At 46.2% G+C, this 25520-nt stretch overlaps 1 protein-coding gene across 1 annotated transcript in view; it reads right to left on the bottom strand.

Annotated features, from left to right (window-relative positions):
• Nucleotides 1-1831: 1831 nt before the first annotated feature.
• Nucleotides 1832-25520, bottom strand: part of tecta (tectorin alpha) — a gene marked incomplete at its 3' end in the record, with an annotated part of 64291 nt that continues 40602 nt past the window's right edge. The window contains exons 17-37 of the mRNA XM_080749472.1: nt 25219-25384; nt 24078-24310; nt 23125-23304; nt 21187-21757; nt 19580-19940; nt 18847-19093; nt 16907-17477; nt 15737-16392; nt 13233-13878; nt 11662-11861; nt 10517-10897; nt 8839-9125; nt 7797-8077; nt 6516-6626; nt 5846-6051; nt 5173-5336; nt 4274-4522; nt 3476-3638; nt 3113-3197; nt 2450-2569; nt 1832-1935 (exon numbers count right to left, since the gene is read on the bottom strand). Coding sequence (XP_080605598.1) covers nt 1832-1935; nt 2450-2569; nt 3113-3197; nt 3476-3638; nt 4274-4522; nt 5173-5336; nt 5846-6051; nt 6516-6626; nt 7797-8077; nt 8839-9125; nt 10517-10897; nt 11662-11861; nt 13233-13878; nt 15737-16392; nt 16907-17477; nt 18847-19093; nt 19580-19940; nt 21187-21757; nt 23125-23304; nt 24078-24310; nt 25219-25384 — 5982 coding nt within the window. The remainder of the gene's footprint in view (nt 1936-2449; nt 2570-3112; nt 3198-3475; nt 3639-4273; nt 4523-5172; nt 5337-5845; nt 6052-6515; nt 6627-7796; nt 8078-8838; nt 9126-10516; nt 10898-11661; nt 11862-13232; nt 13879-15736; nt 16393-16906; nt 17478-18846; nt 19094-19579; nt 19941-21186; nt 21758-23124; nt 23305-24077; nt 24311-25218; nt 25385-25520) is intronic.

The raw sequence follows: 25520 nt of genomic DNA, 5'->3' as shown, positions 1-25520 counted from the left end.
ACATGTCATAGAAACAGATTTTGGAGTGTATACTTTATGATCCATTCCCCCGTATCCCAAAGTTGTCGTCAATGTTGTTGTTTTTAAGTAGAATGTCTGTAATTTGTTGTTCTGGAAGTCACACACAAAATGTTAGATAACAGACAAGCTCTCCTCTGATTCAAGCCAAGCAGTGGACCTGCTGTCTGCTGGTCAAGCTGACAGTAGAGTGAATTGACCTACAAAATGCACAACTAGCAAACAAGACCTTATCAGAAATGTGATTAAATATAGTCCTCATTCACCCACTTGCCATGTGTATCATGTCTGTGCCCATTCTGAGGAGTCACAGATGCCACTATTGTTCATTGTGTATTCACTTTATGAATTAAACATGTCCCCAAAGGTTTATTTGCTTCATTTCCAGAGGACAACAAGAGTGATCAAGGAAAAAGTTCTGAATTTAGAAAAGTAAGTAAAGTCGTTTATGCATCACAATAAGCCTCAAAAGCATCTTGTTATTTTGGACAATGTGCTGTTGCAAATAAAGCGGTCATCCAAACAATTCAATGGGTGCTGTCTATGCAGACAGCAGACTGTGTCTGATCAGTGATTAGTCTCAAGTTCAACCTCAAATTGGGGCAGAGTCCCTGGCTGCCTGGTCTCATTCATGCAACTGAAGTGAGCTCTACCCACCATTCCCTATATACCTGCACTTGTGGCACATTGGCTGCGGTTAGATGGACAATATAAATTCAGAAAGATCTCATTCCGAACAGAGATTCATACCCAACTGTTTACATGTAACCTGAATGAAAGTATATTCTGATTCAAACGGCATATAACACCCATCCAAACCCGAATTAAAATTTATTCGGAGAGGAATTACATTCCAGGTGTTTACATTTTTATTCTGAACGAGCAGTCATTCAGAATACAAGTGGAATATACCTGACGAAGGCTGTAGAGGCCGAAACGAGTTTTTTTACCGCTTGGTTAATACATTTATTTTGGGAACATTAAGACGGTGTGCAGATCTACTTTTCTTCTTTTCTGTTGCAAATAAAGGGAATATGTGACATTGCTGACTTTTGTCACTCCGTCTGGTGAGCACAACTAAAGCCTGGTTTATAATTAGTTACGTGTCAGTGTCGCACTTTGACTAGCAGATATACAAGCTTTTGATGAATTGCAGTGCGATGCGTTATAGCAGGGGTTTTCAAAGTGGGTGACGGGGCACCCTGGGGTGCCGTGACAGCAGTCCAGGGGTGCCGCGAGATAATTTGATAAAATCTGGAATTCATTTGGACACATCATTTTAAACTTGAAGTACACATTATTTTCAGTCAGTTCTAATCAAAATGGCTATTATCTCAACGTTTTCCTCGCAACATAATCGCTAATATATGGCATAAATATAAGGTGTTGGGAGTAAAAAATTATGAATATAATGGGGTGCCTCAGATGAAAATAATATTTATAGGGGTGCCCTGAGCCAAAAAAGTTTGGAACCCCTGCGTTATAGAGCTTGTAGATCAGCCATCTTCGAAGCATGACATCAGCGCACAACTAAGTATAAACCAGACATGGCAAAATGTTATTACAATCCACCAAACTGAAAGTGAATCATGCCTACATTCAGTGACATGCCAGTGACACCTGTGCTGGAGCAGGAACAACATTCTCTTGAGTAGCAGAAAACTGGTCAATTGGCTCGTTCAAGCTTTTCAAGATTTTGTGCTTCTCCAACACTGCTTCAGGTCTTTTCTTCTCTTTTTCTTTCTTTCTTTTTTTCTCATTTTTTTTCTTCTTTTTTACATTTTCTTCTGTGTCTCCCTGTGTTCCCAGGAGGTTAGGATAGGAGACCAATGTGTGTGTGAATCAAGAGCAGCGACATCACAGTGCTGGCAGTCATAGGAAGAACTAAGGGTCTTAGGCTACTGCCTGAGCTCACAGCTGTGAAAGGAAGGGGAAAAAACTCAGATAAAGGTAAATCATGTTAAATATGTACCATTTCATTGGTGTATACCCTTCTTTTTGTAATGCATATGTATTGTCTTTCTCGTCCTTTTCTCTAAATGGCACGCAGTGGTGGCTTTAGGTATGGTAGCAGCTGCCCAGGGCGGTGCTGTATCTTGCTGGGGGCAACAAACACAGGGCAGCCAGACAGAATCAGTTTGCCCTGATTCTAGCTCTTTGTGAGCTCACGGGAAAGTCTCCCACTCATAAGTACGAGATGGGGAGGGAGCTGTTCTCTCAGGCCACCAATATGCAACAGTTATAACTGAAATATAAGTGTCAATGTCTGTTCATTCTTCTCTTTGGTACTACAGAGTACTGTATTGATTTTACTGATGATACTAGCTAAATGTGGTAATACAATACAATGAGTCCTCACCTGGATAGGAGAACAAAAACTGGTATAGATGTGAGTGTGTGCGTGCATGTGTGTGTGTGTGCGTGTGTTCACCTCGGCAGCTTTTTCGATCCCTTTGCAGCATTCCGGTGATACAGCTGCAGACGGGTCCTGTTAGCTTGCTGCTGCAGATCTGCTCACAGCCCCCGTTATTCACCTCACACCAGTTAGACGCTGTGGAGACACCAGAGGTTATGTTATCTATCTAGCCTCTGTCTCTCAAGCCAGGCGAGGTCAACACACGCTCTACGAGCTTACCTCATGGTAGACAAGGCTAATGTCTCCCTTGACCTATAAGGGGAATTCTCCATTGAATGAACGCTAGATGTTTGGTTTTAAAACTCACAGCTTATCAGTAACACAATGCCAGCTAAATACAGCTTCAATAAATAACCACTTGAACCTGGCATTTCTAATTTGGGCATATCATTATTATAAACATTTCAACAAATTAAGAACACACACATTTAAAAAAGAAATAATGAAATTAGCCAGTCTACGAGCTCTATGCATTGCATCACAACATGTTGTGAACTTATAGATCGGCAATTTTCTCTATTCGTCACAATGACAAAGTATTGTGTCTAAGTGGTTAATGGTTTCATGTGGAAAGCTTGCAGTAAACTGTATGGTTGGGGATAACATTAAACAAGTTGTCTAACAGCTCAACACACACACATGCACACACACGTTAACAAGCCTAAGATCCATGCTTACCTCTCCTTCTGATGGGTCCCACAGTTAATATGTGCTCTTGGTGTTCACTATCTCCTGAGTACATCCTTAGATTATGTGGACAGTTCTGTGGACACAGAACGCATAGATCAGTACAGAGTAGAAAACTTCAGCTTGTCGACAATTCTTCCTTCTACTCCTCTTACAAAAGAGTGTTTGTATAGGGAAACTGTAGTGATGGTCTCCACTTTTGAGATTTTGTTGCTGTTGGCAGTTTTGCTTTTATTTGGACAGGACAGAGTAGAGGAAGGACATTCAACACAGGTCAACAGACAGTTGAAATGTGAACCGGGGACATATGGGGTTTATTTCAGGTTATCCACTGGCCCGCTACGGGATGCTCACCACTTTACAGGTGGCCGCCTCCGAGTCGCACAGGGACACGTCGCAGTGAAGGTGGACCTCGTCATAGTCTCCAATGAACTTGAAGACGGTGACGTGGAAGCGACAGGTGAGGGATATGCCGTTTTCTGCCATACCGATGGTGCTGTCCTTGATGTTGGGACAACTGGAGGGAGGGTGCGGATGTTAAGGAGAGATCTGTATACATATCTGATACATTACGTCAGTGATTTTCAAACTTTGTCTCTGATGAATAGTAGCACAGCAGTATTTAAATTGCTGAAGGACACTTTGACACAACTCTGGGGGACCCCGGGATCGAACTGTGAACCTCACAGTTCCCATCCGGCCACTCTACCGGCCACTCTACCCCTGAGCCACTGCCGTAATCATGTGGATCTCAGCATCCTGATGGGAACAGCTAACTCATCTAAATCTATGATGTGTGACTCCAAATTTGTAAAAGGTTTCAGCCCGATCCAAGTCCCATTCATTGACTTCCACTATAAAAAGTTAAGTTTCAATAAGTAGTCTACAGTATAAAACATGCTGTGTGTTTGTGAATGTCTTCTCTATTTCTGTGGACTAGCCTACTGGCAAGTGTGCACATAAATTGTCACCGATCTTTCCAGTGGCTAGTTCTGGACACCCAGACAGACACAGTATCAGAGACTGACCCTTGAGTCTAACAGACAGCTAACCTCATGCAGAGCCGTGCTATTAAATAACGTCTTTGCACCCCATTGCTGTAAACGGAAACCATCACCACATCATCAACATGTGCTCCACCATGTAGCCTACCCTTTATCTATGATGATGTAGCGCAGCCGGTCGTTGGATTGGCGGGACGGGGTGGCCCAGCACATGTTTACTATGAGGATGAGCTGGTTCTCGTCGGCGCCCTCCACAAAGACCCCCACGAAGAGGATGTCTCGCGTGCTCAGCACCACCTCCCCTTCCCGGTACGGCTGGCGGTAGGAGGAGTTCTTGTACAGAGCCATCTTGGTGATGAAGTTGCCCTCCTGGGTGGGTAGGGTGAGGTTAATCACACTGGAGGATGGGAGTGGGTGGAGAAGGCAGGGATTAAAGAGAGAAAAATCACATGGAATCCATAGAATTATTAACACAGTATGCCAAATAATTACGATATGTTTTTTTTTTTACCTTCCCAGGAAGGTTCGATGAAGAGCCTAGGCTCAAAACGTTACCACAAGTAAACTCACTCTCTGGGAGCATACATTGTTGTGCAGACTCCTATTTTTCTATTTGTACATTACTCTTTAGTCAAGCACCCAGCCTATATTGGCCTTGGATGTGCGTGCCTTTTGGCTGTTTTGCAGCCTCTTTGTTAACTACGTGCAGATAATCCATTGAAGAAATCACAGATCAAGGCTTAACGTTTGCTTTTAAACATCCGCATTTTATGGAAGATGCTTATGAACATCATGTGTATATTCTATTGCTAATTTGACCAATTCAAATACTCTAATCTTAAAATAACAAACAAATAAATAACTTTAATATCTATTGTTATCGTACGGCTTGACTGTGTGTTTTAGCACGCACCCTACGGTATGTATATTTGATATTGTCGTCCTGTCATCTGATTTGTTAGGAACCCTAGTTTCAGTTCATTAAATTTCTTTGTCGTGTGACAGAGTATGAATGAAGCCTTTAGAGTGGCGTGTCTTCCGTCTGACCTGAGCATGGGCCTGATGACTGTTTCCAGGGAGATCATGAGGTCCAGCTCGTAGGCGCAGGAGAACTCTATATTGATGGACTTGTCTCGGGTGATGAGGCTCCCTGTGTTGTTCACGCTCTCTATCCACACCGTGTTCTTGTACATGATGTGCGTCCCGTTCGACTGTGAGAGACAACCACATTTAGAAAAAAAAAAAAAAGCTCACAACACGTTGCATCACAATGTGTTGGGAGCTTGTAGATCGGATATTTTAGCTATTTGTGAAAATATGTTTTTCTTTTATAATTTAGAAAAGATGTAGTCAGGCTGGATACCCGAAACATTTGTTCTTGAATCAATCATGTAAAGATACTGTACAATAGAAAGAAAGAGAAAACTAACTCTTGCCACTGTGAATTTTTATCAATCAATTATCTTAAGCCTAGAATCAAGCCATCCAGGATGCTGGTGAATCATGACTATAAAACCTTTGTTTTAACTTTTTTTTCTTTCACAGAATCAAAGGTGTTATGTTTATGATTCACCAGGATCCTGGATGGCTTGAATCTAGGCTTAAAATAATTGATATAAATGTCTTTTTAAATCTGGGAAAAATGAATGGACTTTTTTCTTTTAAACCCCGCCCACTGTTATGCCCTACAGTATATAAACTTGATTGGTTGTCACTGCACCTGCACTATAGAGCCACAGTGGCCCTTGGAGTTGTTGATTCTAAATGAGAGGAAGTCTTCTCCCTCAACGCTGGCACACATCATGTCATTGACCCGAACGTCCTCTCGCTCGAAGCCCAGCTGAAAGAGTTTACACTTGGAGATGGACACCTCCATCTGGGAATGCTTACAGATCACCTCCGCCTGGATGATGTCGTCATCACCAACTGAGAGAGGAACACAGCATGACTAATGCGTCATTTATACTCTGTCGTATGATGGTGCTGCTACTCGCTGAAAATAGCATTATCTACAAGCTCAAGCCACAAGCTCATTTCGGTGCGCGACACAGTTGTATAACAAAGTATAAATCAACCAGCTTTCAACCGTTGCCTCTCTGGCATGTCCAGTCCATATACTGTATATCTGGCATGTCCAGTCCATATACTGTATATTAGCTCCCCCCCCCCCCCAAAGACAGACAGACAGACAGACAGACAGACAGACAGACAGACAGACAGACAGACAGACAGACAGACAGACAGACAACTTGAAATGTATTAGCAATTCACTGTCTCATCTGTCTGGCATGTTATAAATACATCTTCTATCCTTTTCTCTCTTTAACACCTCCCCACCATTTCTGTATCGTTGTTTGTGCCTTCTCTGTCTCACATTATTAACCACTCACCCAAAGAACCACTGGGGAGCTCCGGACAGCCGCACGGCTCCCCTCCGTTCTCCTGCTCACAGGTGACATTTCTGCAGGTCTCTCCTGCACAGGGGTCATAGATCCATTCTGCTAAAGACAGGTCCACACACAATGTTAGCTGTCACACTAAAGCCACGTAGCTTCTACCTATAATAACAAATAAGTATTCCGCCAGTCTCCCATAATTATGCGGTCTGTCTAAATGCAATATACTGTACCTACAAATGGTGCGTCAGAGAACCCCATGGGCCCACTAATACAGAACAAAGGACTCCCGTGTTCTATCGTCTTCACTTGCAAATCGGGTTACAGATAACCCGGTGAAGGTACAGTATATGTACCGAAACACTAAATATGTTTATTTGCAAGGTAAGAAGATAGTGTGCAGGACCTTTCCTCTGTCTAAATTAAAGACACAGGGAAATTATACCAGGGAGTCAACTACCCATTTTCCTTTAATATAGAAGATCCTTTTAGAAATTATTTGAAAATGCTAGAATTTATTTAGCCTATAATGAAATTCCCAAAATATGCACTGCACTTTGTAAGTGGTTAAAAAATACCCAAACACATACAGTACCAAGCAATAATACCTCATTTGCCCTAGATGGAGCCCTACCATATTCTATATACTATATCTTATCTACCCATCTGGCTGTATGGTAGGTCATTCACCAATATAGTATCATAACTTGCTAGGACTTCTTTTGTATCGTGTGATTGTCTGGAGACCTTGCACCTGGGGGTTAGTGTTGATTTTGTCGACTAAAACTATGGTGTAAAATGTTCGTCGACTACCTTTTCTGATGCAAACGAAATAGAAAAGAAATAGAAACTAAGCTATGATCACTAGACTGAGACTAAATATATTGATAATTTGGTCAACAAATAAAAACTAGACTAAAATGTTAGGGAGAAGAGATACAGAGCAACTAAGAGACAAGTCATTTTACGTTTGGTTGCGTCCGGGTGCTCTGAAAATGGTCGATCTACAAGATCACAACGCTCTGCGACGCGTTGTGAGCTTGTAGATCGTCTAGTTTCAGCAAGCAACCAAGTGGTAAAATCACAATCAAGGCCCTGGCAAAATACATTTTCGTCTACAAAATCAACTGTAGATTTAGTCGACTAAAACTAAAACATTTCAGACGACTAATATATGACTAAAACTAAATTAAAATGTATTCTAAAAACACTAGGACTAAAACTACAAATCCAAATATTGCTGTCAGAAGCAACACAGCTGGGGGTGGACCTTACAGCAGTTCTCCTGGGTGATCCACTTGGTGGAGAGGACGCCCAGGGAGCGACAGGACTCGGCGTACGCCGCCAGCGAGCCACAGACCTGGGCCTTGCGGTGGTTGTAGCAGCCATCCAGGTAGCAGGACTCGTAGAAGGGCCGGGGGTCCAGCAGGCCGTGGCAGGGCTGGAAGAAGCCCTTCATCTGGGTCAGCTTCTGACAGCCGCCCTCGCCCTGGAGGTCCAGCACCGCCGTGTTGTCACAGGACTGGGCCAGAGCCACATACTGGGTCTCGTCGCAGCTATGGGTATACATGAGTATTATATGAAACTCTTAGAGGTGTTTTTCTTTTACAAAACATAACATTAAAAGGTTTTAACTGAAAGAATCGACTGCAGTAAGCCATGGCAGGTTTTTTTCTCTGAGTTGTGTTCTGGGGCCTTTTGACTAAAAACTATTTGCGTGTTGAGGGATTTTGCATGTCAATCATCGCTGAGGAGGGGCTGGGAGGAGAAGGGGAGGGATTAATGGACTGTGACATCAAAGTCCAGGGGCCAATGACATCACCTTTCCAAGCCTAATTATTCTGGGGCGGCATAGCTCAGGGGTAGAGAAACCGTCATTAAAGCACGAAGGGTTCCCGAAGGGTTCCCAGTTTGAATCCGGGCTCCCCCTGAGTTAATGTTGAAGAGTCCTTCAGCAAGACTCTGAACCCCTAGTTGCTCCTGATGAGCAGGTTGGTGCCTCGCATGGTTTCCTTTGAATGGGTGAATGTAATGCACAATCTATGTATAACGCCTTGGATAAAAGTGCTATATAAATGCACCATTTACCATTTATTCAGAAAACCCCAGGCCACAGAAAATCCACTGAATGTTCAAAACGCAGGTTCCTTTGGGGTGTAATTGTGGTCAGAAAACCACCCAAAAAAATCACACTTTTCATTAAGCATCCTGCGAAGCTTAGCCAATGAGCCATGTGTTGGACATACGTACAAACAGTACAAACAGTAGGAGCGGTTAGCACTGCCCAAAAAGAAATATGAACTATCTTGAGGCTCACCTGTTCTGCATCCCATTGGTCTTCCAGCTCTGGGCCAGCTCCAGAGCACTGAGAGCCGGCTTGCCCCTGGAGGTGATGTAGTCGTCGGTGGGGTCTCCGTTGTAGTTCCCGCACAGGCCGCACACCTTGTTCTGCATGCGCGGGCCCATGGTGATGCTGAGCGTGTTGAAGCGGTTGTAGCGGATCACGATGTCCTGGGTGGTCTCGATGACCAGGAAGCCCTCGGAGGAGGACAGGCGCGTCAGCAGGCCGGTGACGCTGGGCACCGACACAGGCGTGCCGTTGACCTATTATAGCAGGGGACATGAGAGGAGGCGGGAGGAGATGTGCAGAGGCGCGCGTACATTGAGCTGAAACCCATGTACCCATGCATGCTGTGATACATGCAAGCACAAATGCGGAAATGTAAACAACAGACATGCACAAATGTAAACATGATCAACACAACTGTTATGATTAAGGTACAATACAGTAGTCAAATTCTTGTACTTTGAGTTTCCTCAACAATGAGCTAATAGAACCTGCCTGCTTGCTCAGGGGATAAATTGAATCTTGTCCATCGGATAAAATGTGTCAGATCCTGTACGTCTTGGTGAGACATGACCTTTGACACAATCTAAATGTCTCATTAGGAAGGAAGATGAAATACAACCACCCACATTGTAGGCCTATATAAGTTATATTGTATTAACATACTCTACTATGCAGATTGGACAAAATTCAAATGTATACATGAAAACATTTTTTTACATAGTGCTGAAGCCACAGCATACTCCAACCCAATGCAAACTTTGCTCAGCTTCATTAGATTTAAATTAAAAACACTAGCTAAAGTGTCTCAAGCCACTGTGGCTGTTGCTGGGCAGACTACTATGTGGGTGGGGCCTAACCTTTAGTGAGCATAGTTTTGTCCTCAAGCTTTGTTCGGTTCAGCAACCCCTGCATAATAAGGCCAAAAACCTTTGAGTGCTGCAGCCAGGGACGTGCAGAGAATGTTAGAGAGGCAGGGGCTGAAATTTCCAAAAGGGCCTTTTGGTGAAAATATCGAAAATAGCAGACCTCCAAGCTAACAACACGTCGCGCTGCGACGTGTGTTGTGAGATTTGGAGGTCGGCTATTTTCGGTGCTTGATACCACACTAAACTAAGCATAATCAAGTGAATACTGGAGATTTGGCGTACAACATGGATTTCTACAAAGAGAAGGCAATTCTTTCAACATAAGATCCTTTATGTTCTGGAGAGTTCGGACAAGGCAATTCTCTTGAATGCTGCATTCACGTATGGCATGGAAAGAGGGCATTTGCATTTCTCAGTCATGCCTCTCAAAACATACCTTCTACAACTTTTTGTGGTCACATGTTCAGATACTGGATTCTGATTGGCTTAAAACAGTGGTAAATCAGTCAACAACCTTGAGTTGGCTCATGGACCCCGCCCAGTGAAACAATTAATGATTGTAACGAAATAACCTTGCGAGTTACAACTGTGTTTTCTTTCATTTATATGGTAGAAGTGGTAGAAAAGCAATTTACCATTCGAGGGTTGTGGGCTGTTGGCTGATTTACCACTGTTTCAGGGTTGTTTGGCACAAGCCTGAAACAGTGGTAAATCAGCCAACAACTCACTCCCTCTCATGGTAAATGGCTTACTTAATCCCCACAAGTCCTTGCTCTCACCTTCACAGTGCTGCCAGTGATGAGTATGTTCTCCTCGTTGAGGTAGAGGTAGATGTGGGAGATGGTGGTGAGGTTGGGCGTGCTCCACTTGTCGAAGTTGCCGATGAGCTGGAAGGAGAGGTCGGGCAGCTTGTGGCAGTTGGTGGACAGGACGAAGGAGCAGGAGGCGGGGAGGCGCAGGGACGCCCCGTCGAAGGTCCTGAAGACGCCGCCGCCCGACGCCACGCAGTGCTGCGAGCGGGGCGTGAAGCAGCCCCGCACGCCGAAGCGCAGGCCGCACTCCTCGTCCGCCTTGCAGCGCCGCGAGTCGCACTGGACCAGGTTGCGGCCGATGCACTGGCAGCGCTTGGTGCAGTCGCTGTTCCAGAACAGCTGCTTCGGCTGACGGGAGGACAATTGGAGGTTGTATGTATTATAAGGACAGAAGAATAGAGGGCTTTAAAAACAGTTCTGAGCTCATTTTAACAGTAGGATATCTTTATCTCACTCAGTTGCCGGTATCAGAGCCTGAGATCGATGATATATTTTTGGGTTCGATAACGATCCAGAATTTTTGACCAATAATCTAACATATAATTAGAGAGGTCAGTCAGTAGGTCAGTCAGTCACAAAATGCATTTCCACCTTTATCTCTTCAGCAACTGATCCCGACTTTCACATGGCATTGGCCATTAGCATTATACAGACGTGATGGAGCCCGATTTCCATTTTTCCCAAATTCAAGCTATTTATTAGCGTTTCTTCACTACTTCTGTTCAACTCTACAGCCTGTTGTCAGGGTTACGGTCCGTTCCTCCAGGCTATGGGATCTGTAGCCCCACACACACACACACACACACACCCACCCCTCTCTCTCACAGTTAGGAATGTTGCAGTGACAAGACATACGTGCGCGCGCGCGCACACACACACCATTTTCACTATTTTGTGCGACAGTCTTATATGATGAAGCAGGGCTTTACTTAAGGAAAAAACATACACATTTTGAACTTGGAGATACAAGGTTTCTGCCCGACAGTGACGATATACTGTAGGCCAAACCGATATATCGTTTAACCTCTACCCTCCATCAGCTTTGTAAGTTTTATCCGGAGCACAAATGTACAATGCATTGATTTCATCATTACCGAATGGTGAAGACTGACCTCAAAGTACTTGTTGTCAGTGTAGCAGCCACAGTTCTGGATGAGGATGCAGCTCTTCCCGTTCAGGACGTATCCCGAGTCACACAGGCATCCCTCCACACATTCCATGTTGCAGTCCCTCCCTCCGCGGGCGGGGGCGCACTGGGGTGGGCACACCGACATACAGCTAGAGTAGTGGCTGTTGGGCGGACAGCTCTGGACTGGAGAGCAAGTAAAGGTTGACAAAGTGGTAAGCTAATGATCACGTTTAACCCTGCACCATACGTGCTGGTTCTATACTGTACCTGTAATTCACTGGTTTACTAAATTATTTTGTTCATAAACAGAGAAAGTGCTAATTTGCTCTCTAATTGGATTATGTAAAAGGACGAGAAAATGCTCAGCCAAGAGAAAAAATAAAGGAAATGAGGGATACAAGGAATATTGAAAACAGAATTCTTAGAGCCATGTTAAGGTGTAATTTGTGGAGAAAATCGAAGCGGCGTCGCTTTGTTTTGGTCCCCTTGTTTGTTTCCCCAATCCCTATTTAAATGCTCGAGAAGTGTAGTCTTGCCAGTCGCTGCGAGTTGGACTGGAAGATATACCAAACAAACGTTTCAAAAAATAAGCAAAACGACGCCGCATCAAGGGTTTTTATTGAGTAGGTACTAAAATGATGTCCTTTAGGGCGGGGAATTATTTGGGGTTAAAACTGATTCCGGTTTGATCTTTCTGGCCAAAGTGTAGTCCTTTGAGGACTACAACATGACGTAGACTATTTCCACTCCTGACCGGATCAAACCCTGAAATTGGAAGCGATCCCACATCATCCCAGGCTACCCCATGGAGACTTGAATTCATGGCTCCACTACAGCCATCGGGCGTCTCATCAGCGTCGGACGGCGTAAAAAAAAAAAGAGTTTGGACGCTGCCCCCGAACGCAACGCAACGTCTGCAATATAGCACCCTTCAATGATTAAAAATTGGAGACACAAAGAGACACAGAGGGAGACACAAAGAGTCTCCTCAAATTATTATCTTAGGAATGCAACAAAAACAAAACAATATCCATGAATTCAAGTCTCCATGGGGTGAGAAAAAAAGTCATCTTGGGGATTAACTATCCCTTTAAGGCAAAAATAAAGTACCATTGATTAACTTAAAGAGTTGGCAACATTCAGCTTAATTAATTCTGCTTTGGCATAGAGTATGTATATATATAATAATATAGTATAATATTTAATATTAGCATGTGTGTATATATATAGATATATATATATATATATATATATATTAGGCTGGTTTAGCTTTTTATTTACAGTATACTGTATACCATTTTACGTAGTAGAGCGACAGGGAATTAAGTGCTCAACATTTGTTCAGTCTGAATTGAACCGTGGACGCTAGGATAATTTTCTCAACGGTCTGGTCAGCTACCAGCAAACCACGAATACCAGCACATTTACGTATCCCCCATTTCCTCAGATGTTTCCTTTATCACAGCAGTGGACTGTGAGTGAACAAACACGATAGCGCCAGTAGTCCTTCTACATCCTCCCATTATAGGCTGAGCCCAAACGTGTGCCGCTCACCACAAGGCGTGTCAGTCCTCCAGCCCATAATGGGCACCCCTTGCGTCTGGCAGGTGCCGGCGTATATCTGCAGCCAGTTGCAGGTGGTGTCCCGCGCGCCCATGTCCAGACAGGTGTCCTGCAGGCAGCTCTGGTAGAAGAAGGCCGGCGGCACCTTGCTGTGGCAGCGAGAGAAAATGCCCCCTCGGTCCACGATCAGCCCGCACAGCCTCACCGCCTCGGGCTCCACGTACACGTACAGCCCGTCCCCGATGTGGAAGCGCAGGATGGTCGGCTGCTCGTTGGGGCTGTTGTCGTTGTCGTTGTCCCTGATCATGCCGTTGTCGATGGCGGGCCCGGTCCTCTCGCCCAGGCCGCAGCGCGGGCAGCTGTCCCCGCAGCCCACCTGGCAGAAGGTCTCCCGCTCCGCCCAGACCAGGCCCCAGTCGGTGGTGGTGAGGGAGGGCGGCGTCAGGGGCATGCCCTGGCAGAGGCCGCAGGAGATGTCGGAGAGGTTGCGGGTGAGGGTGAGCAGCAGCAGCGTGGTCCAGTCGAAGGCCACCTTCAGGCCAAAGTCTGTCTCCAGGATCAGCTGCATGCCCATGGTGGTGATGTTGACCCTCCCCTGGCCCAGCTTCAGGGGGACGTACAGGCGCTCCTTATTCACCTACAGGCAGAGAGAGGTTAATGCAGACTCTGAATTCTTCAGATTTTCTGATTCAATGCACTATTATTGCATTTACAATTTACAATTTAAGCATTTAGCAGACACTCTTAACTCTTTGAGTGCCAGCGCCCTCTAGGGCCAAAGAATGCCAGCGCATCTCTCATAGGCGAGCGCTTTAGCTTCCAGGACTTCAGCTTCCAGGACCTGACGTGCTCACGTTCATGCACGGCATGGAAATGTCCCGGATGAAGATGCTAACAGAATGGCTATTCCCATTTTGTCATCTAAAAGATCATTTTTGGGCGATTTCGCCGTAAATAAACCTCGCGCCGCTTCCCTAAAACACAAAAAAGAGATATAAGCCTTTAAAGATGCGGTCTTTCATTGGATTAGGCGGAGATTGGCGATTGCGTTCGCAAATTACGGCCGGCCGGGACGTTGTTAGCTTTCGGCTAGTAGCTACAAAAATCAAGCCAGGCTTCAGAAGGCCTCTTATCATTTTATTCATTTAATTAAATAAAGCCGAACTACTTCGGGATCGGCACACTCGTGTACTCATCGGAAGCGGCGCCGAACATCGGGTGAACATTGGGGAGCTCAAAAATGTATTTTAAACCATTTTTAATGGAATATATCGTCGGACAGAGTAGAACGGCTAGCTGGCTAGCGGCTAGCGAGCCAGGACCACCCACGACTCTACAAGCAGCTCGGGGTAAGTGAATTAATAAAAAAAAGATTTTATTGGATTGAAATAAAGCCGAACTAGTTCGGGATCGGCACCAGATGAGTTAATCCAGAGCGATTTACCATAAGCAAGGTAATACATCAACCTCAATACATCAAATGGAAAAAAATATAATAAAAAAATAAAAAATAATTAGTGGATGTGTGCATTTACTGTATATATAGTGCCTTCGTCCAAGGTGCTTTACATAGATTGTGCATTACATTCACCCATTCACACACACATTCATACACTGATGGCAGAGGAAACCATGCAAGGCACCAACCTGCTCATCAGGAGCCATTAGGGGTTCAGAGGCTTGCTCAAGGACACTTTGACACTTTAACTCTGGGGGAGCCTGGGATCGAACTGGGAACCTACCTCCTGAGCCACTGCTGCCCGAGACAGCTATGTGTGTGTGTGTCTGTGTCTAGATACTTTCATCCATCTGTGTGTCTTTTAATGTATAATCTGTCTGTCTGTCTGTATGGATGGATAAATAAATAAATAGAGATAAAATGTGTGTGTGTGAGTGTGTGTGTGTGTGTGTGTGTGTGTGTGTGTGTGTGTGTGTGTGTGTGTGTGTCCATATGAATTGGATTGTGTAGGTGTGTGTGTGTGTGTGTGTGTGTGTGTGTGTGTGTGTGTGTGTGTGTGTGTGTGTGTGTGTGTGTGTGCGCGCGCGTGTGTGTGTGTCTTCTGGCTCTCCTCAGATCTTTGAGTCACTTTGTGAACCCATTCCAAATGTCGCTCAGGGTCAGGGTTTGGTCTGAGCCAAATCCAGCCTGTTAAAAGATGCCCATTGAAATCAGATACGCCTTAAGCCAATCAAAGAGGAATTCACCCTCTGTCTGGATATTCTATCGGCTTGATTAGAAATAACTCCCCCTCGCGCATGCAACAACGCTGACCTTCAGTTCAGCCAGAGAAATAAGCGCTAATAGGGCACGTGTAACCAGGGTGCCCGATCCAAGGGAAAGGAACTGGTTGGAATAACGTGTTCCTTCCATGCGCTAGGTCCTACCGGGGGAAACTCCCCCCTGTCTGGTGATAAGAATGACCAACATAGTCTTGCATGAGGTTTTCTGGTTTTCTGAATCCAGACACAAAAGTATTTCTAAAACCATGACTCACCGTAACGGTGTTCTTGTAGCTCCTCGACACCTCGATCTCAAAGCCATAGACCTCTAAAACGAAGCCCCTCACCCATATCGCCTGGCCCGTGTCTCTCTCCTCGTTACGTACGGCCAGACTGAACTGAGGGACCGTGCCAGTGGGACCACCGTGTCTTATGATCGTCCCGTGATCGTCCCCGTCCTCCTCCTCCTCACACCGGCTGGTGGCCATCCTCAGAGGGCAGGAGCTGTGCAGCTCGAACGGTATGCCGTCGAAGGGCAGGAAGTGCCCGTAGCCGGCCGCCACACAGAGCGTATCGGTGCGCGGCGCGCACACGTAGAGGCCATCGCTCTCCTGGCAGTACTCGTCGGGCGGGCAGGTCGCCAGCGTGCAGTAGACGCTGTTGTCGGAGCCGTTGCAGTAGCAGCGCTCCTGGCACTCCCAGTCCGTCCAGAAGGTCTGGTTGGTGGCCAGGTGGCGCCCGTGGCTGACGCAGCCGCAGTCGCTGCGCGCCACGCACAGCGTGGAGTCCTGCAGGGCGAAGCCCTCCTCGCACACGCAGCCCTCCGTGCAGGGCAGCTGGCACGGCTCCACGGGCTCGTCCAGGTTGGTGCAGGTCAGCGGGCAGGCGGTGGTGCACTCGTCAAAGTGGCTGTTCTCCGGACAGGGCAGGGCTGCGGGAGAGACCAGGAAATAAAAGTGAGAATTGTGCTTTGACAGTAGGCTGAATTCAAGTCTCCTTAGGGTGAGTAATCAATAAGAAAGAAAAAAACATTTTGGGGATGAACTATCCCTTTAATAGAGAAAGGCTTGACTACTTTATTAGAAGGAAAAAGTACAGGACAGTACAGGTTTTAAACCATAAGAAAGCACAATGGCTTGTTTACGTTGGGGTCCTTTTGTACTCAATTCATAAAAGACCAACAGAAGACCAACAGAAGCCATGCAGCATCGTTAGTCCTAAATGTTAGTCCTAAATGAGACAAATGTTTCATTTGTTTTAATTTAAAATCAGAAACATCAACCCATCCCTGCATCAGACTCAGAGTACATACTGTAACATCAACCCATCCCATCAGACTCAGAGTACATACTGTATACGGTAATGTTTCTCTACTCAGAGTACATACTGTATACGGTAATGTTTCTCTACTCAGAGTACATACTGTATACGGTTTCTCTACTCACGGCAGTTGGTGGCCGTCCTCCAGGAGGACAGGCCTACCTGGGCGTCCTGGCAGGCGGTGGCGTAGGACTCCAGGGCGGAGCAGAGGGCCGAGCGGTTGCCCTGCTTCACGCACATGTTGTACAGGCAGTTCCTGAAGAACGGCGAGGGGTTGACCGCTGCGTGGCAGTCCAGGAAGGTGCTGTTCCCCGGGTCGTTGATGATGCCACACAGCCAGGGGCTCTGGTACACCCGCAGGTCCGTGCACATGCGGTAGAGGTCGTCGCAGTCGCCGTTACACGTGAGGTCGTCGGCGAGGGCCTTCCAGCCCTCCGTGAACTGCTCGGCGGACTCTGCCTGGCGGCCGTTGGGCAGCCGGAGGTCGTCGCTGGCGTTGCCGTTGAAGACGCCGCACAGGCCGCAGGTGACGTTGTAGTAGATGGTGGAGATGGAGATGTTGAGGAGGCCCTGGCGCGTGTAGCGCACGCGCAGCAGGTTCTTGATCTCCACCACCGTGGCGTTGCCCGGAGCTCTGTAGATCATCATCACCTCCAGCGGGTGCACGTACGGCAACACCACCGCTTCGTCGTTCAACTACAATGTCAAAACAAAAGTAGGTTTTGATGAATTAGCATCTGGAATCCAGAAGGATGCACCGATATGGAAATGATTGGCCGATACCGATGTTAAAAATAACACTTAGCCGATACCGATATTCTTTTAGTTTGTTTTTGGTGTTATTATTTCCCCCATTTGTGCCGGGGAAACAAACACACCTTAATTTTAAGAAATAACTGTTCAGAATCTACAGCTTGGTAGGCTGCAGATAACCAACACACCAACATAGCCAGCGCAAAATGTAGGCTTATCTACCAGCAAGACTCCCTAATCGGGAAATGAGCGACCGTCAGGTCGCATACACAAACTTTAGAAGGCAATGGTAGCCAACCAGGAGGGAATATGGGAAATGGGACAGATCCATGTTGATGACATGACTTTAGAGATACTGTGTACCGCTCTTTGCGGTACACAGTAGGGCAAAATCTGTAGGAGCAGTGTCCAAAAATGTGTTTTGCAAAAATCGGCCCGATGGTGGCGCTAGAAGAGGGCCATGTGAGAAATCAGGGGCGGCGGTTGTGATTTGCCATCCAAAGAGTGTGCGTACAAAGTTTGGCATTGATAGGGGCAACGGTGGCAGAGATAAGAGTAGGGCAAAAGTGTGACGTGACAGACAGACTGACAGACAACCGGTAGAGCTTTTTTCATAGTAACTTGCGACCTGACGGTCGCAACAACTAAATATTGGCTACTGACATCAGTTTAATATCGGCCGATACAGATATGTGGCCGTTATATCGGTGCATCACTACCCACAATGTAATGATTTCAGGGTTCCCACACATTTTTACCAATTCATTTCCAAAACCTTTCCAAAACTTTTCCAGAATATTTATCCCAATTTCCAGGACTATATAACAATAATTCAACTCAATAACAAGTCGCCTATGCACAATGCCCAAAGACAGGTAGTGTATGCCATTGGTTCTAGACATTTTCAGGCTGTGACCCCCGAAATAATCATATTTGAACTGGGGACCCCGGGACCCTGACGAGAACTAAGAGTTGAGGAATTTTGTATAACACGGTTCTATTGTGAAAATAGCCGATCTACATGCTCACAACGCCTCGCAACGCGAGGCGTTGTGAGCATGTAGATCTGCTATTTTCTCAATTTCTGCCTCTAATATTTGACAATTTGGCCAATGTTTAATTTGTCATTTCAGAGTTATTAACAAAATCAATAACCAAAGACAATGCATAGCTGTTTCTTCCAGGACCTTCCAGGACCCTTGATCAATTCCAAAACTTTTCAAGTACTGGAAAAATATTTGTCTAATTTCAAAATATTTCCAGGAATCTCATGACCGAGGGAACCCTGTGATTTTTTGCCCCAAACACTAACCTTGACGACGTCAAAGAAGCCTCCAATCTGAGCCTCCAGATTGGCCACCCGGACCACAACGTGCCTCTTCCACAGAGGACCCCTGCTTGCTGTCCGACGGCTCATCTTCACCTCCACCACGGAGCCGTTGACTGGCACTCTGCCACACAGCTTGAGCAGGAAGTAGGAGCTGTCCTCCGTGAAGGGCATGGAGCTGCCGTCGAAGGTGGACGTCACCAGGTTCTGCGTGGCGGAACACAGGCCCTCCCTGCCAGCAGTGTTGATTGTGACAGGAAATGTTGATTTAGTTTTAGTCATCTGAAATGTTTCAGTTCTAGTCTGGTTTTAGTAGACTGGATATCATAAAATGACAAAAAAAAGCATTTTGGTGGTGCCTTGATGGCGTTGTAATGCCTGATTTTACATTTGCTTGCGCTATGAAAATAGCCAATCTACAAGATCACAACGCGCCGCGCTGCGATGCGTTGTGAGCTTGTAGATCTGCTATTTTCAGAGCGCAACACCCGAGGGCAACCAAACATAAAATGACTTGTCTTTTAGTTCTACTGGAGCTCTTCTCCACTAGTCCCTCCCTAACATTTTAGTCCAGTTTTTATTTGTTGACGAAATTGTCAGTATATTTATTCTTAGTCTTTGTCATCACAGCTTAGCTTTTATTTAGTTCTTATTCAGTTTTCGTCAGTGAAAAAAAGGCAGTCGACAAACATTTTTCGTCGACCGGAACCAACACTACCTGCGAGGGTAGCAGCCCAGCATGCCATCCTTGACCATGCACACCTCTCTCTCCTTGCAGGAGTCGTTGAAGCAGGACACCTCCCCGTTGGGCCTGCAGTTGCAGCGGAGGGTGCACTCGTCCCCCTCGCCGTTGGCGCCCACCCAGAACGTGTCGTTGAGGGGGTAATAGAGGCCGTTGTATTCGCAGCCGCAGTTCTCGCGCCGCACACAGCGGCTGCCGCTCAGGATGTAGCCTGGGTTGCACTGGCACCCCTCGGTGCAGGGGTGGGCGCAGTACAGCTGGGAGGTGAGGTCCGAGCAGGAGGCGGGGCAGGCGCTGGTGCACACCTCGTAGCGGCTGGACTCTGGACACGGCAGGGCTGACGAGCCAAGGAGAGAAATGGAAATTATTATGTGAGATCCTGTAAAAACAGACAAACTTGACCGGGATCGCATCCGTGTCACTCTAGATTTTAACCACCCATCATTTTTTGCTTTAACTATTACAAAATAGCAGATAAACAAGCTCATAGCGCAGCATCGAGTGCCTAGGTCTGCTATTTTTGATTTATTTGTTGTAGTTCAAATCTTTCTTTCTCAGGGTCCCTGAAAAAAAAAAATTCATAGATTTCACTTTCATCAGTGTAGGTTGTTGGATTAATGTGCATGTGTCAATACTTAAGGGCTTTGCAGACAGGCGCGATTCTTCACACGAAAAAAACAGACGATTTAATTAATTCTCTATAACCGCATGCACACCTGCTCCGAATTTGCCAAGTGGCTGCAGCAGTGTGTTTTTTTCCCGGTTCGATTTGTGCGTCGTTTCGCATGTGTTAAAAACTCATTGACTTCTTTAATGACTCCTTTTCGGATCCACAGTGAGGATTCCGCACTACATTGCACACCAAATCCAATACGTTTTAATCATGCATGAAACTGAAAAAACGGGCCTGTGTGCAAAGCCCTTTAGTCTGCTCTTTTTTTTCCCTCGGCACCAAAGCTCTAATGTTCCACACATTGTGGAACATTAGTGGTTAGTGTAGAAAAAATAAAGTTCCTATCACACAAAGATTTGGAGGACCCCCTGTAATAACTCTGAGGACCCCCTGTTGAAGACCACTTTTAGGAGTAAATGTCAACTGTAGCATTCAAACTAGAGCCCGACCGATATACCGATATATCGGTCGTTTTTGGACCCCGATGTCGGTATCAGACATCGGTCATTAAAATATATTGTCGTTACGTTACCCAATGGGTTTCATTTTACACTCATGAGTTAAAGGGTCCATTTGGTTACCAAATCTCCATCATTTTGCTGGGGACCACCTGGAAACCCTTCAAGGACCACTGGTGGTCCCTGGACCATTGGTTAAAAAAAAGGGAAAAAAAAGGTTTTGAAGGTAAGAAGTTTTTTAAAATGTTGGCTATTTATTATTATTTTATATTATTACAAAACATCGGTTAAACATCGGCAATCGGTGGTCTAGCACTCACCATCGGCAAACATCGGCATCGGTCAAAAAATATGGTATCGGTCGGGCTCTAATTCAAACTGAATCCAACAAAAAGAGAAATAATCTGCATTATTATTTGTGTATATAATCAATAATCTCATTGATGACTCACCACAGAAGGTGCGGGACCTCCAGGGCCGTATGGTGACGCCCAGGGCCTGGCAGGCCAGCGCGTAGGCCTGGATGGCCTGGCAGAGCGTGGTGATGTTGTCCCTGTGGCTGCACATGTCGTACACGCAGCTGTAGACGAAGGCCGTGGGGTCCACCACTGCCCGGCAGTCCCTGAAGGGCCCGTCCGTCTTGTTTATGAGGCCGCAGTAGTCGGGGCGGAAGTAGAAGGCCTCCAGGGCGGGTTCGCAGACGCTGCAGTTCTGGGCGCAGCCGTCCGTGCACCTCCAGTCGGCGTCCTCCACGCGCCAGCTCCCCCCCAGCTCCACCACGCTCTCCGCCAGCGAGCCGTCGGGCAGCACGGGGTCGTCGGCGGGGTCGTCGTTGTAGTTGCCGCAGAGGCCGCAGGTGTTGTTGAAGTAGGAGCTGGGTAAGGAGATGGACGCGTAGTGTTGTCCGTCGTAAGTCACCAGCAGCCCAAAGTCGGTTTCTAACGCTATGGCGACTCCGGACTGGTACACGTGGATGGCGCCGAGCTGGAGCTGGACTGGCAAGGTTTTGATCAGACCGTCCACCTGGCGAGAGAAACACGTGAGAAATTCAGAAGCCCAGCGTTTAGCAGCATGATACATTTAAGACTGGATCATGAGGGGGAAACGTTTGAAAGCAGTTGTGAAAACGTCCTTCCAAGTCAGTTCTGTTGCGAAAAACATGAAAACCTGACATAAATCTGATTCCATAATATTGTTTTATGTACAGTATGCCTCCAGTCCAGAGCTCGCTCTCAAAGTCTCCAGTAGAACTATGCCAGTCTACCTCCAGGGGTAGACATTAAGGGAAATCTTCCGCTGGCGCTGGTCCTCTGGGCTAGTGACTTCTCAACATCACTGCACAGCCCTACCATTGTAGCTACAGGCCCATCCACAAATACAGTCAAGAATTGACCCTCCTAATGATGGGCTCACGGAAAACCATGTTGTAATTAACCAGACAATTTCACAAAATCCTTACAAAACAACAGTACCACAGGAAAATAATGTGGTAAGTGTTAAGGTTAGGTCTTTTTACTTGTGCCAGCGAAGCGTGCAAGTATTGCATTCAGTTTTCCTGTTGCGTCCTCTGTGGCAAGTTGGCACATCGACAGAGCGCCGAGGTTGGCAATGGCACCTCAACAGAGTGCCGAGGTGGCAAGGAGCAGGTTGGCACCTCGACAGAGAGCAGTCTAGCCCAAGTGGACAAGTGGAAGGTGTGTTCTACTGGCCTGAAGGGTCCAAATAGTATTTCCGGGCCAGTGGGCGGCGGAGGTTTTACATCTGATTTTAACATCCTCCTCACAGCAACATTATAAGATTCAGGGTTAAACATCGTGTGGCTCCCAGTCTATGCCGTCAGTCATCTATGGCGTACAGTATATCTATGATGTGTGACTCCATATTTGGGGAAGGTTTCACCCGATCTGAGCTCCATTCACATAATAATAACCAGTAATACTCCCTAATCGGTAGATAAGCGACCGTCACGTCGCATACACAAACTTTAGAAGGCAATGGTAGCCAAACAGGAGGGAATACGGGAAATGGGACAGATCCATGTTGATGATATGACTTTAGAGATAGTGTGTACCGCTTTGCGTGATTTTAGTGCCACATCTGTAGGAGCAGTGTCCAAAAATATGTTTTGCAGAAAAAGATTAAAAAAAGGAAGGTTTGCCTCCTGACAGCACTATAGAGATTTGGCTCGGTCCAGTGGTTTGCGAGATTAGCCTCAGACAAAACACACACGCACACACAAACACACCCTCTTCAGAACCACGATATGAAACCGAACGCTAATGAAGGGTTCAGTTTTCTCTCCTTTGTTTTGCTCTCAAGCGTTTCCCCCCCCCATCATCAGCAGCGGGCGACACCAGGGCGACATAGCATACGGTACATAGCCTCTGTACCTGGACGGCGCCCAGGCTGCCCTTGGGCAGTGTGATCGTGTGGCCGTAAACCTCCACCGTGACGTCCCGGAGCCAGGAGACGGCGGCCACGCCGCGGTTCTCGTTCTTGGCCTCCACGCTGAAGAAGGGCAGGCCTGGGACCTCCCAGCAGGGCCGCGCCAGCAGGTAGGAGCAGGTTCCCTGGAAGTAGGGGTGGGACGATATGGAAAAATACAATATTTTGCGATATTTTTCCAAGCTGTATCACGATACACGATCTTATCGCGATTATTTTACATGTTGGTTTTTATGGTTATTTTTCAAGTTACTTAACAGTTTAGATATACCCCGAACCCCCCCTCTTCATTCGCTAACAGCTAATTAATTCATACGCCCACATTCATTCTTACTTCATTCTCATTCGCTACAAGCTACTTCATACACGCCCTCATTTCTCAGTGTAGTCCTTATAAGCAGCCTCTGCTCCCTGCTCATTCTACATGTTCAGCTGTCAAAGCAGGTTGTGTGATGTGTGTTAGAAAAATCCTCCACCTCCCCGGCCTCCTCCCTGTGGCATTTAGCTTCAGTTGTAATGGACGCTCCATGATAGGATACCATGGTTATTCCATGATTGTGGTATGATGAAATGTTGATTGTACTATGGTTATTCTATGTGCTGTAATTTATGATGTAATTGGAAGTTCATGTTTTATGTACATCTGTAACTTATACTCTGCTCTGGGGGGTCTGAGATAGCAGATTCTGTGTTACGGATACACAGATAAATCTGTATATCATGAGAGCAGAGCCCATCTGCCAAACTCAATGCAATATAATTGCATAAATGGTTATGTTATTTCTAATAAATGTCAAATGGTTAACTCTAAGCTGAAGTGTTTAAATGAACTCTGAAAAGGCATATCGTGGAGACGTATCTTCTCAACAATATCTATCACCATATTAACCACCCCTACCTGGAAGTGGTAGAGGAAGCCGTCAAAGGTGTGGTAGTGCGGGTCGCCGAACACCACGCAGGTGCTGGTGCGCGTGGGCTGGCAGTAGAAGGCCCCCTCCTGCTGCTCGCACGTCTCCAGCTGGCCGCACGGCGCCTCCTGGCACAGCACCTCGTTGTTCATGTCCAGACAGCGGCAGCGCTGGGAGCACTGGTCAGACAGCCAGAAGACCTCCCCGCGCCTGTAGTAACGCCCTGCAGGAGAGGGTGGATGTGAAGGGCCTTATATCTACACCAGTAAATACTGATATATCATTGATTTCAGCTACAATTCCAAACATGATCTGCTTTAATTCCGTCAGTCTATATTAGTAGCCTAATGACTAGTATAGTAGTATTAAAATGTATTTTTTATGTCCAATGTATTTGTACAGTATTTAGGTTCATAAAGTTAACATGTGTAACTAAATGCGTTTGAAATTAAATCAAAATGTTACATTTCAGGATTCCAATTAAGAAATTCAAAAGAAGCAAAAATAGCCGATCTACAAGCTCAAAACGCATCGCAGCGCGATGCGTTTTGAGCTTGTAGATCTGCTATTTTTGCTTCTATTGTATGCAATACTAGAATGACAAATGTGGCCCTCTGGAGGGAAGGTGGAAATAGTGGCCCTCGCCATCATCAAAGTTGCCCACCCCTGACATAGATTGTGCATGATTACATTCACCCATCCACGCACACATTCATACACTGATGATGGAGGAAACCATGCAGGGAACCAACCTGCACATCAGGAGCTATTAGTGGTTCAGAATCTTGCTAGGACACTTCGACACAAACTCTGGGGGAGCAGTGAACTGTACTGTCATGAAAGTGTACCTTTTCCTATGCAAACTAGTGAAAATAGTTCAATCAATCAATCAATCCCCTCCGGCAGCTCTACCTACCCCTGAGCCACTGCCGCTGGTGTATCTCTACACCAGTGATTCTTAAAAGGTCAGTTAGACGTGTATTAGGCAATGGACCACCATTTGATATGACCTTTTATCTTTGAGACCCTAATCTACACTGTACAATCAACAACTGCCACCCACCCTGCCCAGTGCCCACACACACGCGCGCACGCACGCAAGCATTCACACACACATTCTTTTCAATGTACCATTGTAACTGCAGCCATTGGCGGGGTCGATCAGATCAGTATCTATGCGGAACAGCCAACGGCCAGGCAGATTGACGTTTGTTGTCTGTTCAATGTTCACCATGTCATTGGACCGCGATCCGGGCAGGTTGAAGAAGTGTCCGATATCTCCTCCATTGAAACCTGACTGAAAAGGTTAACATTAAGGACATTTAGCAATTTCTACATTGGTAGAAGACAAATGTCAAGTCATGCTGATGATGTACGTTAAGTGGGATGTGACCTCGGGTTGTCATTAGAACAGTGGTTCTCAACCTGTGGGT

The sequence above is a fragment of the Nannobrachium achirus genome (genome assembly GCF_963921795.1).
Source record: "Nannobrachium achirus genome assembly, chromosome: 19".
Classification (NCBI taxonomy): Eukaryota; Metazoa; Chordata; class Actinopteri; order Myctophiformes; family Myctophidae; genus Nannobrachium; species Nannobrachium achirus.
This window is presented reverse-complemented; position numbering and strand designations above follow the sequence as displayed.